A 12965-nucleotide genomic window follows, 5' to 3' on the forward strand; every position below is an offset into this window, starting at 1 on the left:
TCAATACATTTTAAAGAAGTAACCAAAAGTTGCTGCTGATATATCCCACATGTAATCATTCTTCCCTAGAATGTCCTCCCCTCTCTACATCCATATCTGTGAATGTACAGCTCAGCTTCCATCTCTCCCATAAAACTTTCTCTGACTCCTCCAACGCTTCATATTCTTGTTTTCTGAATTTATCGGTCTCTTCTTGTTTGCTGTTGTTTTACTTATTTTATCAACTCAATTTGGCTGCCCCCAATGACTTTGTCTCTCTTTTTAAAAAATTATTTTAAAAAATTAATATTACGGCCCCTGCCTTTCATCAATTGGAAGCTCCTTGAGGGCATGGGTTGTTGTGATTTGTCTTCACAGCCCTCCTGCCTAGTACGTAGTGGTACTTATTATAGGATTGTTGAAATTGCCCGCTTTTGTGTAAAGCACAAACAATGACTTAACCTTCTCTAGTGGACCCTTTGCGGCTCCAAACAGAGTTATGATTAAGTCTTTAACTGATGTGGGACATTCCCAAAGTGTGAAAAACAGAACCTTTCCCCAGGTCTAGACGGGGGATATAGTAAGTGGGCCAGTGTTTCCTCTTTTATTCAGGTCAGACAGAGCTGACCCAGCTCTAATTCTCTTCTTGCCGAGCTCTCCGCAGCTCAGGAGTTACACCTGAGTCCATTCTTGGCGGGAGTTCGTGAGGTGGCTGCGGGGGAGAGAGAGGATGGGAGGTGAGATTCGTGGAGAGACTGGCTTTTTCTCATCATCACAGGTCGTCTCTCTCCTCTATCGTTGCCTTTCAGAGCTATTTGCGAGGCCTTAGGTTTTGCACCGTGGGAAGGCGCAGAAGACCCTAGGTCTGGCGCCAGATGCACTGTCCAGCCTTCCAAGGGCTGTTCTCACGCATGCGCATGCGTATGCCCATGTTTTCCTTCCCTCCCTTTCTCTTTTCTGTGCTCCCTCCTACTTCTCCCCCTCCTCCTCCTCCTCCCCACGCTTGCCCTCTCTCCGGGGACGGAACAGTGTAAGTAGCGCGTGGGAGGGGGGAGTGTCGCCCCCAGGTCACGTGACGCGAGGACAGGCGATTGGAGCCGCGGGGCGGGATCCCAGGCTGTCAGAGTGCAGTAGTCTCTTCTCATCGGTCCTTCTCGTCCTCTGCGCTGCTGCTGACAGTGGCTTCTCGCTCACCTCGGCTCGCCCCGCGCCTCCGCTGCAGCAGCATCTCCATCAGCATCCCCATCACCGCCGCAGCTCCGGAGGAGGAGAAGCAGGAGCAAGGACTGGGAGGAGAAAAGAGCCAGGCGGCAGCTGCCAATCACCTCTGGTTCAGCTCCCTTTGGGTTTGCCAGAGTCTGGGTAGCCACCAGCCTCAAGCCTCCCTGCCCCTGCCAGGGTCCCCGCCACCACCACCACCGCCGCCGCGGCTGCTGCCTGTGCCCCTCTGCCGCCACCATGGGGCTCCTGGACTCGGAACCGGCGCGCATGCTGGATGCTGTGTCCACCGCGGTCAACGATACCATAGAGTTCTACCGATGGACCTGGTCGATCGTAGGTAAGCGCGCTGTCTCTTCCCCGCGCGCCGCGGCCGCCTGCCCTCTCCCGCATGCTCATTCCCTGTCCCCACATCCCCATCCCCCACGAACCTGCAGCCCAAGGAGAGCCGAGAGAGGAGGGAGGAGGCAGTGTGTCTTTTCCTCTCTTGGCCTCGAATTGTTGCTCCATCCTCCCTCGTCTGGCCCTCCCTATCCACCTTCTGCATTGAAAGAACACCATCAAAATGGCCTCAGAATCCCCTACCTCCACCAGTCACTGCAGAAGTGGCCGAGCCCCTCCTCCGTCCTTTCCCCCTTCCCCCTTCCCCCTTTTCCCCTTTCCCCCTTCTCCACGATCCTCTCTGTACTTTTTCTTCTCTTGGCTCCGCATTTTTTTTTTTTTTTGGAATGATCCAGTGCATGCCCAACTCGGGTTTACTGCGGTCATTTAAAATGGGTAATCTATTCTTCACACTTAGGTTCGGTGTGTCACTATACTTCTGTCTCTTGTCTCTCTGTGTCTCTGTCTCGCTCTCTCTGTCTCTTGGAGTCCGTCTCTGTCTCTGTCTTTATCCATCACTCTCTCTCTCTCTCTCTCTCTCTCTCTCTCTCTCTCTCACACACACACACACCCCATGATACCATGCCCCATATCCCAGGCACTTCTGACATTGAGCTTCTATCACCCTCATCTGCTCTTGTAATAGAGCTGAAATATTAGATGAAGGTTTTGTATGTAGTGTCCCCTAGAATTACAGGTACTAAGCGCCCATTGCATTAACTGCCCCACCCTTCCTTCACTCCCAAATCTTCTGATCTCATCTGACAAGTCTACTTTGTGCACAGGCTTAATTTAGTATTTAAATGAAAAAAAAATAAACCCACAACCTTTCATGACAGTCACAAGAGAAAAAAGAAAATTTGGTACCTAGGAAAGAGTCGTTAGTTAAAGTGTTTCCCACATTTCTTTAGAGTCACTTGTATGTTCTTAATGGGCTTTGTCTTCTAGTTAGTCTATGCCAGTATAAGTAGAAAAGAAAAAGAAAACAGCCCATTTAGACTGTCAGCTTTAAGGATTGTTATTTTCTGAAGACTTTTCTATGGTAAATGTTGTTGAATTGATTGTTGATTTCTATGAGCACTGCAGTGCAGGAATGTGCAGTGAGAAAGAAGAAATCTTGAAGGGTTATCTCTTTTTGCTGACACTTCACCAAATACATCCACACAGAGACTAACTGACCACATCATCAAACTTTTCCTAGCTGTGTTGTTGCTTTCTCATAACTGTCATATTTGTAATTTACACTTCATTGAAAGAAAAAAGTGGTAATTTTACACTGGCATCTGTAATGATCTCTTTCATGAATCATATCTAAAATGTTTTAAAATATTAAATTTCAAAAGCTTTCTTAAAATTTCTTTTAAAAATCTGTTTTTTTGAAGTCTTCAAGGTTTCATAGTATTTTTATAGTACAATATCATTAATACATTGAGAAAAATTACATGATTTCAATTAAATACTCATTAAATGCAAAGTGCTATGTTAGGCAATAGGGGAGATGTAAGCTTTACCTTGTCATTTGGTTTTTTACATTAAGATATTTCTGCAACCTATTTGTAGAGGCAGAGAAAATGACAGTTGCAAGACAAGTAGTATAATAAACTGGATGTGATATAGGAGATTTGTACAGAACATTCATGATGGGTACTATTTCTGTGAAACTAGATAAATAAAAGGACACTGATATTCATTCTACTATGACTATTTTAGAAGAAAAGTATTTTTTATATAGGTTTTAATGTTCAATTACAAGTTTAAAACATTTTACTGTTGTAAAAACTTACTCATTTGTTAGTTGTATTTAGTTCTATTCCCCCCCCGGATAATTTTCATTGAATTCATTTTTACCATTTTCAGTATTAGATATTTTTTTTTAAAAAAGCAGTATTTTGATGAAATGATTTAGTTTTCTTTTAGATGTATTTTTAATATAGCACTTTACTGCGCTGACCTCATACTATGCTTAGGGGAAGTGGGAAAATATTTAAAACCTCCATTGTTGCCTTACTACTGCCCTTATGTAGATTACATCAGGTTCTCATATACAGTTGTGCAATATTGTTCATGGCATGTTCTTTAGCAAGTAATGCAATAATTTGTGCTTTGCATATTTGGGAGTTGTGAATTAACCAGGTATACAGGGCACTCCTCAAGTCCTAATATCTACAACAGCCACACCTGTATGTTTGGCTTCATCTTTCTTCCCCTTTTCAGTCATAGAACTGCCTGAGGAACTAGTGGATTTCTACTAACTAATGTTCTTCAAGAGAAGGCTAGATTACCCACAATTTGGGGTTATTAAAAAGGCCAATCTTGGCCAAGTTAAACTAGAAGGTCTTTAAGGTGTTTTCTAACTCTGGATTCTTGTCTAGACACTTTGGGCTGGTAGGAAAAAAGGTAGGATGGGGAGCATAGGGAAAATCTAGTCTAGGATCCTTAACCTGTGGTCTCTGAACTTGTTTTTTTAAACAAAAAAAATTTTGATAATTCTATTGCAATGGAATTGGTTTCATTTATTCTAACATGGGGTCCATGACACAAAAAAAGCTTAAGAGCACCTGGTCTAGGTTATCTGCCTAGTTAAGTTTGTACAGAGACTACATGTTTTCTGTACAAATGACTTTCATTGAAGGCATCCTCTACCGTAAATATTATGCATAAGGCTGTTCTTTCTTATATGTAACCATTGCCTACACCTTAAAAGTGATAATCCTCTGTTGGAATATATGGTGGGATTTTCATTCTTTCTTATCTAATAGGAGGTGAAGGTACTCCCTGATGCTTAGGCTATCTACTTACAAAACCTGAGACATGCTTACTTCCTGGAATCAATTACCCACCAGTAATCAAGATGAGGTTTCTGAATTGAAGTAGATACTTAGGGATATACTTTCCTAATAGATGGATTCCATTCTACCCTCCTGTACTAAGAAAGGCATTTTCCAGGTCCAGCCAGAAGAATATATGGAATATATGTGGCCTCATATAATTTTTTTTAATCTCCTATTTCTAATCCTTCATCACTTATCTCCCCATCCCCCATTTAACCTAGGCTCTACTCTCCTGCTAGTTCCATTCACATTGTTCCTATTCCAAGAAGATCAGTTCTGGGCATAACTTCATTGAGTTCTAGAGAGGGTCAAAAGGAAAGCCAAATGTTGGATGGGGGGGTAGTTTGAAAAAAATTGGTGAGTTAGCAATTTGGAGATAATAAAAGTGGTTGGAATGAAAGGTTTTAAGAATAAAGATGTTAGAAGAAATGTATGAGAGAAAAAATAATTTGAACTACTTTTAGAAAAATCCAGGTATCCAATGTAGTCTCCATGGCATTGAAGTACTTTAAATTTAATACTCTTTGGCATAATTTGTATTTTTAAAAATCTCCCTTTATTCATCCTTATAAGACTTTCCATACCAGGATTTCCAAATCTTTCTCAAATTTCTACTTACACTTAAGTTCCATCCTCTTTCTTTCTTAAGTACCAGGAGTAGAAGATTTCTTCCTAGCTAAGAAATTCTGTCCTAAAGAAAATTGGCATTTTCAGCATAAAAAATATTTTATCTATTAACAGATCATATCTAAAATACTTCTTGAAAGCAAGTCTCTTCTAGGAACTGTGTATATAGAAACTTTAGAATATAGTATATGTTGACTTTTTAAATCTTATGGTTTTTTCTGTTCAATTAATTTCCTAGAAATATACCTTTTGAAAGCCATCTTTCTATAAAAACTTAAAAAGTTCATGTATGTTTAAAATTTAAATTATTAACTAGCATTATGATATACTACTTTTCATATAAACTGTAATTTGTACAACAAAAGATTTTAAGGCTGGCCACACTGACTGTAACGAGAGTAGTGTTCTCTAGTGGTAAGAGTAATGATTTTGTAGTCAGATGACCTCATTGACTCCTGGCTCTGGTTCTGGAAAAATAATTTAACCATATTCATCAATTAAATTGGGATAATCATCATTTTGCCAATTAGCTTGTAAGGGGATTGTAGAGGAAGTTCTTTGTAAACCTAAAATTGCTATATAAACATGAGTTATTATTACTATCATCACCAGATTGTTTTGTCCTAGCAAACATTCTGTATGTGCAAATAACTGTCCCAATTCTATGACATGGACAATCCTTCTTGAATAGCAAAAAAGTGTTACCCAAATTACCATATGCTGTTCTCTGAGTGACAATGATTGCTACATTCAGAGTTTGAAGGCAGTGCCTTACATACCTGTGGGATCATGCAGTACTTCAAATAGGAAGGTGAGAAAATTTTGAGTTTGGCCTTTAAGAGTAGACAGGATTTTTTTTATTAAATATTTTATCAGAAACTTAACATTAAACATGAATATAAACAACTATATTTATGTTCTTCAATCTTTTTTTGCTGGCTAATCATTCATATGATGCCCCCTAAGTGTAGGTGTTTCCCAAGGTTCTGTCCAAGGCCCTCTTCTGCCAAGCACGCTATCTCAGCAACTTCATCAGCTCCCATTTGTATGCAGATGATTCACAGACTTCTCAGGCTCAGCATGCCCATAATTGAACTCATTAGCTCCCCACCTCCTTCTTAACCCTCTCTTCTTACAAAATTTCCCATTGGTGTTACTCTTAACTCCTCACTTTCTTTCACCCCACAAATCCATTCTGATGTCAAATCTTGTCATTTCTACCTCCACACGTCTCACTTGTGACCCCTTCTTACCACTCACATAGCTACCATCTTAGTTCCAACTCTCATCTTCTCTGACCTAGATTATTGCAACATTCTCCTAATTGGTCTTACTTCTCCCAAGTCTTTCACCTTTGTAGTCAGTCTTGAATACTGTTGTCAAAGTAATTTTTCTTAATTGTTGATCTGGTCCTGTGACTTCTATTCAATCTACTCCAATGACTTCCTGTTGTCCCTAGGATCAAATATAAATTTCTCTGTTTAGCTTTCAAAGGCTTTAATAATCTTGCCTCAAACTATCTTTCCAGCTTCATTAGATATTACTCCTCCTCTAATACTCTGCAGGTTAGTTCAGCTTGCTTTCTATATGTTGTTCACACATGACACTCCATCTTCTGTAGCCATCCCTTTGCACTGGCCATCCCCTATGTATGGAATACATTCATTCCCTCCTTACCACCCCCTCCATAAAATCCTTTTCTTCTTTCAAGACATACTTTAAGAACCATCTTCTACATGGACCCTTTCCTAGTCTACCCAAATGCTACTGCTATCCTTCCCAAACCACCTTGTATTTGAGTATTTAGTATGTATTTTATTGATTCATTTTATATTTGTGCTGTATGTGTGTGTTTATTGTCTCCTCCATTAGAAAATAAGCTCCTTTTGAGTAGGGAATGTTTTATTTTTCATGCTTATAGCCTCAGCACTTAACACAGAGCCTGACATGTAGTAGGTACTTTGTAAATTCTTGTTTGAATGATTGGATTAGCAACTATGTTAATTTCAATGCAGAAAGAATAATACCACTTTAATAACCCCACTGTCTTAAGTCTTTATCACCATTTATTCACAAACACTTTTTGTATGATTGTGTATGCTACATTCTTCTGGATCATTTTTTCCCTTTGCATTGTTTCATAATGGTCTTTCTAGATTTCTTTGTATTCTCTGCCTTTGTGCATGGTTGCTTATATTAGATCATTTTATTATATTTATGTACCACACTTTAACCATTACTGTTATTTGATATCTGAAGTGCTTCTGGTTTGTTTTTTTGCTGTTACATTTATTTTTTTAATTAATTAGTTTTGATTTATCAACCTTCACTTCCATAAGCTTTTTTTTTTGGCTAGGCAATGGGGTCAAGTGACCTGCCCAGCTAGTAAATGTCGAGTTATCTGAGGTTGGATTTGAACTCAGATCCTCCTGACTCCACAGCAGGTGCTCTATCCACTGCATCACCCAGCTGCCCTTCCATAAGCTTTTGAGTTTTAAATTTTTCTTCCCCTCCCTCTCCAAGACAGTGTGCAATCTGATGTAGGCTATACATATACATTCCTATTAAACATATTTTCACATTAGTGATGTTGTAAGTAAGAATTAGAACCAATAGGGGGAACTACCAGAAAGAGTAAACAAAACACAACAGAAGAAAAAAAATAGCAAATAGTATGATTTGATCTGCATTCAAACTCCACAGTTCTTTCTTTGGATGTGGATAGCATTTTCCGTCATGAGGCCTTTGGAGATGTCTCAGATCCTTGTATTGCTGAGAAGGTTTAAGTCTATCAATATTAGTCATCAAACAACGTGGCTGTTACTGTGTACAATATTCTTCTGGTTCTGTTCGCTTCACTCAGCATCAGATCATACAAGTCTTTCCAGGTTTTTCTGAAGTCTGCCTGTTACATTTATTTTTGAGTTAGCTCTTTTATATTACTGTTTCTGATAACACAGCAATATACAAGACACTATTGTTCAGTTGTTTCAGTCATATCCTATTCTTTGTGACACATTTGGAGTTTTCTTGGCAGAGACAGTGGAGTGGTTTGCTATTTCCTTCTCTAGCTCATTTTACAGATAGGAAACTGAGGCAAAACAGGGTTAAATGAATTGCCCAGGATCACGCAGCTAGTAGGCATGTGAGGCCAGATTTGAACTCAGGATGAGTCTTCCTGACTCCAGGCCTGGTACTCTATCTATTACGTCACCTAGTTCCCCAAGATGAATTTACAAAGTGCCTCCTATGCCAGGCACTATGCTAGGTGCTAGTGTTACAAAGACAAAAATGAAACAATTTGGACCTCAAATAGCCTACATTATATTGCGGAAAAACAAACATATAGAAAATTATTTCCCTGGCGTGGGAGGATTAACTATTAAGTGACTGAGGGGATAGGAAAAGATCAAATATGTTTCTTGAGCTGGTACGTTATGGTACTAAACTTTATGGTGCTGAACTTTGAAGGAAGTGGGGAATTTTGTGAGTCAGAGGTAAAAAGGGAGTGCATTCTAGACATGGGCCCTGAAGACAGAATGTCATGTACAGGGGAACAGCAAATTGGTCAGTTTTGCTGGAATATAGAATATATAGGGGAGAGTAATGTTCAGGGTGCTTGGAAAAGTAGGCTTGGAGATAGATTTTCAAAGGCTTTACAACCAAACAATAGAGCATCCATGTATATTCTCAGTAACAGAATTATTGTATAAAATGGTATGATTATTTTGTGACTATTCCTGTGGACTTTCAGATTGCTATCTGGAAAGATTCTATAAGGTTTCAATTTCATCAACAATGAATGAGTGCAATCTTGCCAGCTTTGAGTTTCATTGTTTTTCATTATTTAGGATGATTTGATGGGTGTACATTAGTAGGTGAAAGATGACTTGATTTATTTGATTTTGAGTGAAATCAAACATTTCCACAAATGATTGTTAACAATTTCTTTTTCCTTTTTTGGAAACTTTTTGTTCTTGTACTTTGACTGTTTATCCATTGTGGACTAGAAAAATAATATAATCTTCTCTGTATTGTTCCAATTTTTGTACGTGTCCTAGTGAAGGAAGTCCAGAATAGGTAAAACTTTCAGTGTAGCTATTTGTTGAGTTAAAATGATTGCTGAATGCATATCTATCAAAGATATTCTATGTGCAAAGCAAATTGCTAGATAATGAGGATGCAAAAATTGATATGACCCAGATTCTACCCTCCATGAGATTATAGAGGTTGTGTGTGTGTGTGTGTGTGTGTGTGTGTGTGTGTGTGTGTGTGTGTGTATGTATGTTTTAGGGGAGAGATACATTGAAAATAGCTGTGATCAGAGAGGGAGTATGAAAAGTATGATAGGGAGGGCTAGTGTGGAGATATTTTGAAGAGGGAAAGATCATTTTTTTTGGCTGGGAGAGAGGGGGAGTATTCTAAAGGTTCATTGATCAGAGAAACTTGAGTTGGGCCTTTGAAGAAATGTAAGGATTTCAATAGATAGAAATGGAGAATTAATTTAAAGATATGGTAGATGCTACGAACAAAGGCACAGGACCAAAGGACAAAATAAAATTGGGGAAGGTGGAGAGTTAAATTGTAATGTAGAGTACCTTAAAGAAAATAATATAAAATAAAGCTGGATTTGGATGTTGAATACCAGGGCCAGGAGTTTATAATTTATTTAGTAGACAGTAGGGAAAAACTGAAAGTTTTTGAGTGACAAGGTCAGGCAGCAATTCATTATGGAAATTATTCAGGCAGCAATGTGAAGGATGAATCAAAGATGAAATGACTGGACGTAAGAAGACCATTTACTGAGATTTTTACAATAGTTTGTCATAGAGTGTATGAGGTGCTAGCTAGGGTAGTTTCAGTGGAAATGGAAAAGAGGGAATGAATGGAAAGACAGAAATTCCAGAACTTGGCAAGAGATTAGATATTATAAGTTGGGACCAGGGGAGGAGGCAGTGACTGGGTTGAAAATGGGGAAAAAGTGAGAGCTTAGATCACAGGGAAGTTTATGATCCCATCAATGAAAACAGAGAGGTTGAAGGAGGGGCAGATTCAGTTTTGTATAAGTTGAATTTGAAAGGGCAAGATATCCAGTAGACACTTGGAAACATGAGATCAGAAAGAGACTCCTTTGCACAGAAGTAAAGCGATGGCAATGAATGAGATGATTATCCACAGGATCATAGCTTTAAAGCAGAAAAGGACCTCAAACTTTGTCTAGTCAAACTCTTTCCCTTTACAGATGAAAATATTGAGGCCCAGGGAGTCTTAGTAACTTGCTAAGTATCAGAGATAAAGATGAATTTAGAAGAAAGTTGATTTAATCTTTTCAATAAAGTAAGAAGTGGGGCTATCAGTATTATGGGTAAAATGGGTTTTATGGGACAACTTAGGAAACAAATAATGATTTTTGACATATCTCTAGGAGAATTCCAAGCAATCTTTTTAAAATTTTTTTTTTGGTGAGGCAATTGGGGTTAAGTGACTTGTCCAGGGTCCCACAGCTAGTAAGTATCATGTGTCTGAGACTGGATTTGAACTCAGTTCCTCCTGACTCCAGGGCTGGTACACTATCCACTGTGTCCCCTCGCTGCCCCACAAGCAGTCTTAAAAGGAAATTTTTAGACATGTTCTCAAATTAGGGATTGCCTATGCTTTTCTAGATCAAGTCAGTAATCACACACACACATACATACATACACGCATACATACGTAATGCCAGATGGTGACATATAAAAATGTCTAGGCAAACACACTGATTTCTTTGGAGTCTTCTCCACTCAGATACTTTATTGAGGTACCTGCCATTTTTCTTTTACTGTTGTGTTAGAATTCATCCTCCCTCATTACCTCTACTTGATAGCAGGGACTTGGGGCCTAGAGACCATGCTCTTAGTATAAATGAATGAATAAATGATGACAAAATTTATTAGGCATTCATATGTGCCAAGCACTGGAAATCCAAATAAAAGCAAGCAAGGCAGTCCCTGCTTTCAAGGAATTGATATTCTTGTGGAGGAAGACAACAAATAAAGGGCAGCTTGAAGGGGGAAAAGGTGACATGTGGCATCATATTCCTGAAATGGCCAGGATATTAAAATCCTGGTTCCAGACAAGATAAGATAAAAGCTCACTTCTCAGAGTCCAAGAACACAAGGCTAACCTGGTGGGTCCTCTGGAAAAAGATTGAAAAGAGCAGCTAGAGTGGAGGTGGCTTGGTCAGGGACATGGCTAGGAAATACTGTCTTGGCTTGCTTAATTCTCTACTCATGAGATTCTGCTAAGCAAATAGTTAAATATTATTGTATTTAGACAGTATATTAGTGGGTTGTCAGAATTAGGGCTAAACTTAATGTCAGAATGTTGTTTATAGGAGAGATTCTGGCATGCTGTGTACTAATAAAATTTTAGAATATACAAATTATTAAATCTACTAAATTAGATATAGGCTTTTGAAACTTGTGTGACATTATGATCATGTCCTTTGAAATTCATTTTTATTCTTAACATTTTCTGTTAGAAATAATAGAATAAAAATGGAAAAAATTGTCAAATGGTAATGACTTTAAAAATAAATAGCAGTTATTTATTGATTTGTTTGTACTGATTAAGACACATGATATTTAGGAAGTGAAAAGGATCTATACATATATGTGCATATATGTATACATACATACATACATACATACACACATATGCCTACTTTGTCAAATGACTTTTTTTCCTTCACTGTTAGTCTATCACATTCTTATATAAAGAATCTAAAAGAATTTATAAAGGGGTAGTCTTAACTTTTCATATTTTTCCCCTTAAGTGTTGAAGTAAAAGAATCCTGAATTTGGAAACAGGGGACCTCAGTGAGAATCTCAGTCAAACCTCTCAGTTTCCATACCTATAAAATAGGGATAATGATAGTTATATGACCCACCTTATTGGATTATTGTGAGTAAAATGTTTGCAAACTTTGAAGCCATGAAATAATTGTGAATTTTTCTTCCCCTAAATATGGTGACAAAGCACAATATTTTGGCATTTGGATTTTAAAACATTTTCCTATATAAACAAAAGGGGTATGTGTGTGAAGGTGAGCTTAAAAAGTACGTTTAAAGCCCTCCATAATCTGTTATTGATATACTTTCCCAACCTTAACTTCCTTTACTCTCCCTAAATCCAAAGGGGTAACTAATATGTAGCCTCTGGGCCACATGTGACTCGTCCAACTCTGGACTGCAGTTTGCTTGAGATTTTTAGCAACTTTTTTTTTTAAAAAAACCTACTTAACTACAATTGTTTAGGTCTCACTGACCATCTAGTTTATGTGTACTAGCTTACAAAAGCTCCAACTCTGTATTATAAATTACTCTGTAATTTACTGTTACCATGCTTCATGCTTGTATGGGCTTGGATCTATTAGCAAATGCAATTGTTAAAAATTCATGCTACAGAGACTCGTGGACAACACTTAGCAGTGCTCTACTTGAACTTTTCACTTTAGCTAAATGCTCATTGATAACTCTTTGTTTTTATGAATGCTGTTCCATCTATTCAGGGTTGCCTTTTTCTTTTCTCCATGCCAATAAAAATATTACCCATCCTTTAATTCTCAGAAGAAATTCTACTTCTTCAATAAAGCCTTCTCCAACCACAACCAATTGAAAGGATCTTTCTATCCTCTTAGTTTTATTAGCCACTTAGTACTCTCTGGTCTTTCAGTCCTTGGACTCTTATTTCAGAAAAAAACAAACAAACAAACAAAGGAAAGCATCCAAAGCCACCATTGGATGAACAAGTGTGTGTGAAGAGAAACAAAACAACTAGTTGTGTGCTGTAAACTTAAAACAAACAAGAAACTAAACGTGCAGTCACTGCTACAGAAAATCAGTCTTTGTATCCACGGAATCTCTTTCCAGCGTGTAGTAAAATCTCATT

General features: G+C 38.3%; 1 protein-coding gene across 1 annotated transcript in view; it reads left to right on the plus strand.

Moving 5' to 3' along the window:
• Positions 1-571: 571 nt before the first annotated feature.
• The window catches only part of ELOVL4 (ELOVL fatty acid elongase 4), a 58973-nt gene continuing 46579 nt past the window's right edge, over positions 572-12965 (plus strand). Inside the window, exon 1 of the mRNA XM_020975527.2 lies at positions 572-1537. Coding sequence (XP_020831186.2) covers positions 1438-1537 — 100 coding nt within the window. The 5' untranslated portion in view covers positions 572-1437. The remainder of the gene's footprint in view (positions 1538-12965) is intronic.

This window comes from Phascolarctos cinereus, unplaced genomic scaffold, assembly GCF_003287225.1.
Source record: "Phascolarctos cinereus isolate Bilbo 61053 unplaced genomic scaffold, phaCin_HiC Scaffold_5;HRSCAF=322, whole genome shotgun sequence".
In the NCBI taxonomy this organism is placed as follows: domain Eukaryota; kingdom Metazoa; phylum Chordata; class Mammalia; order Diprotodontia; family Phascolarctidae; genus Phascolarctos; species Phascolarctos cinereus.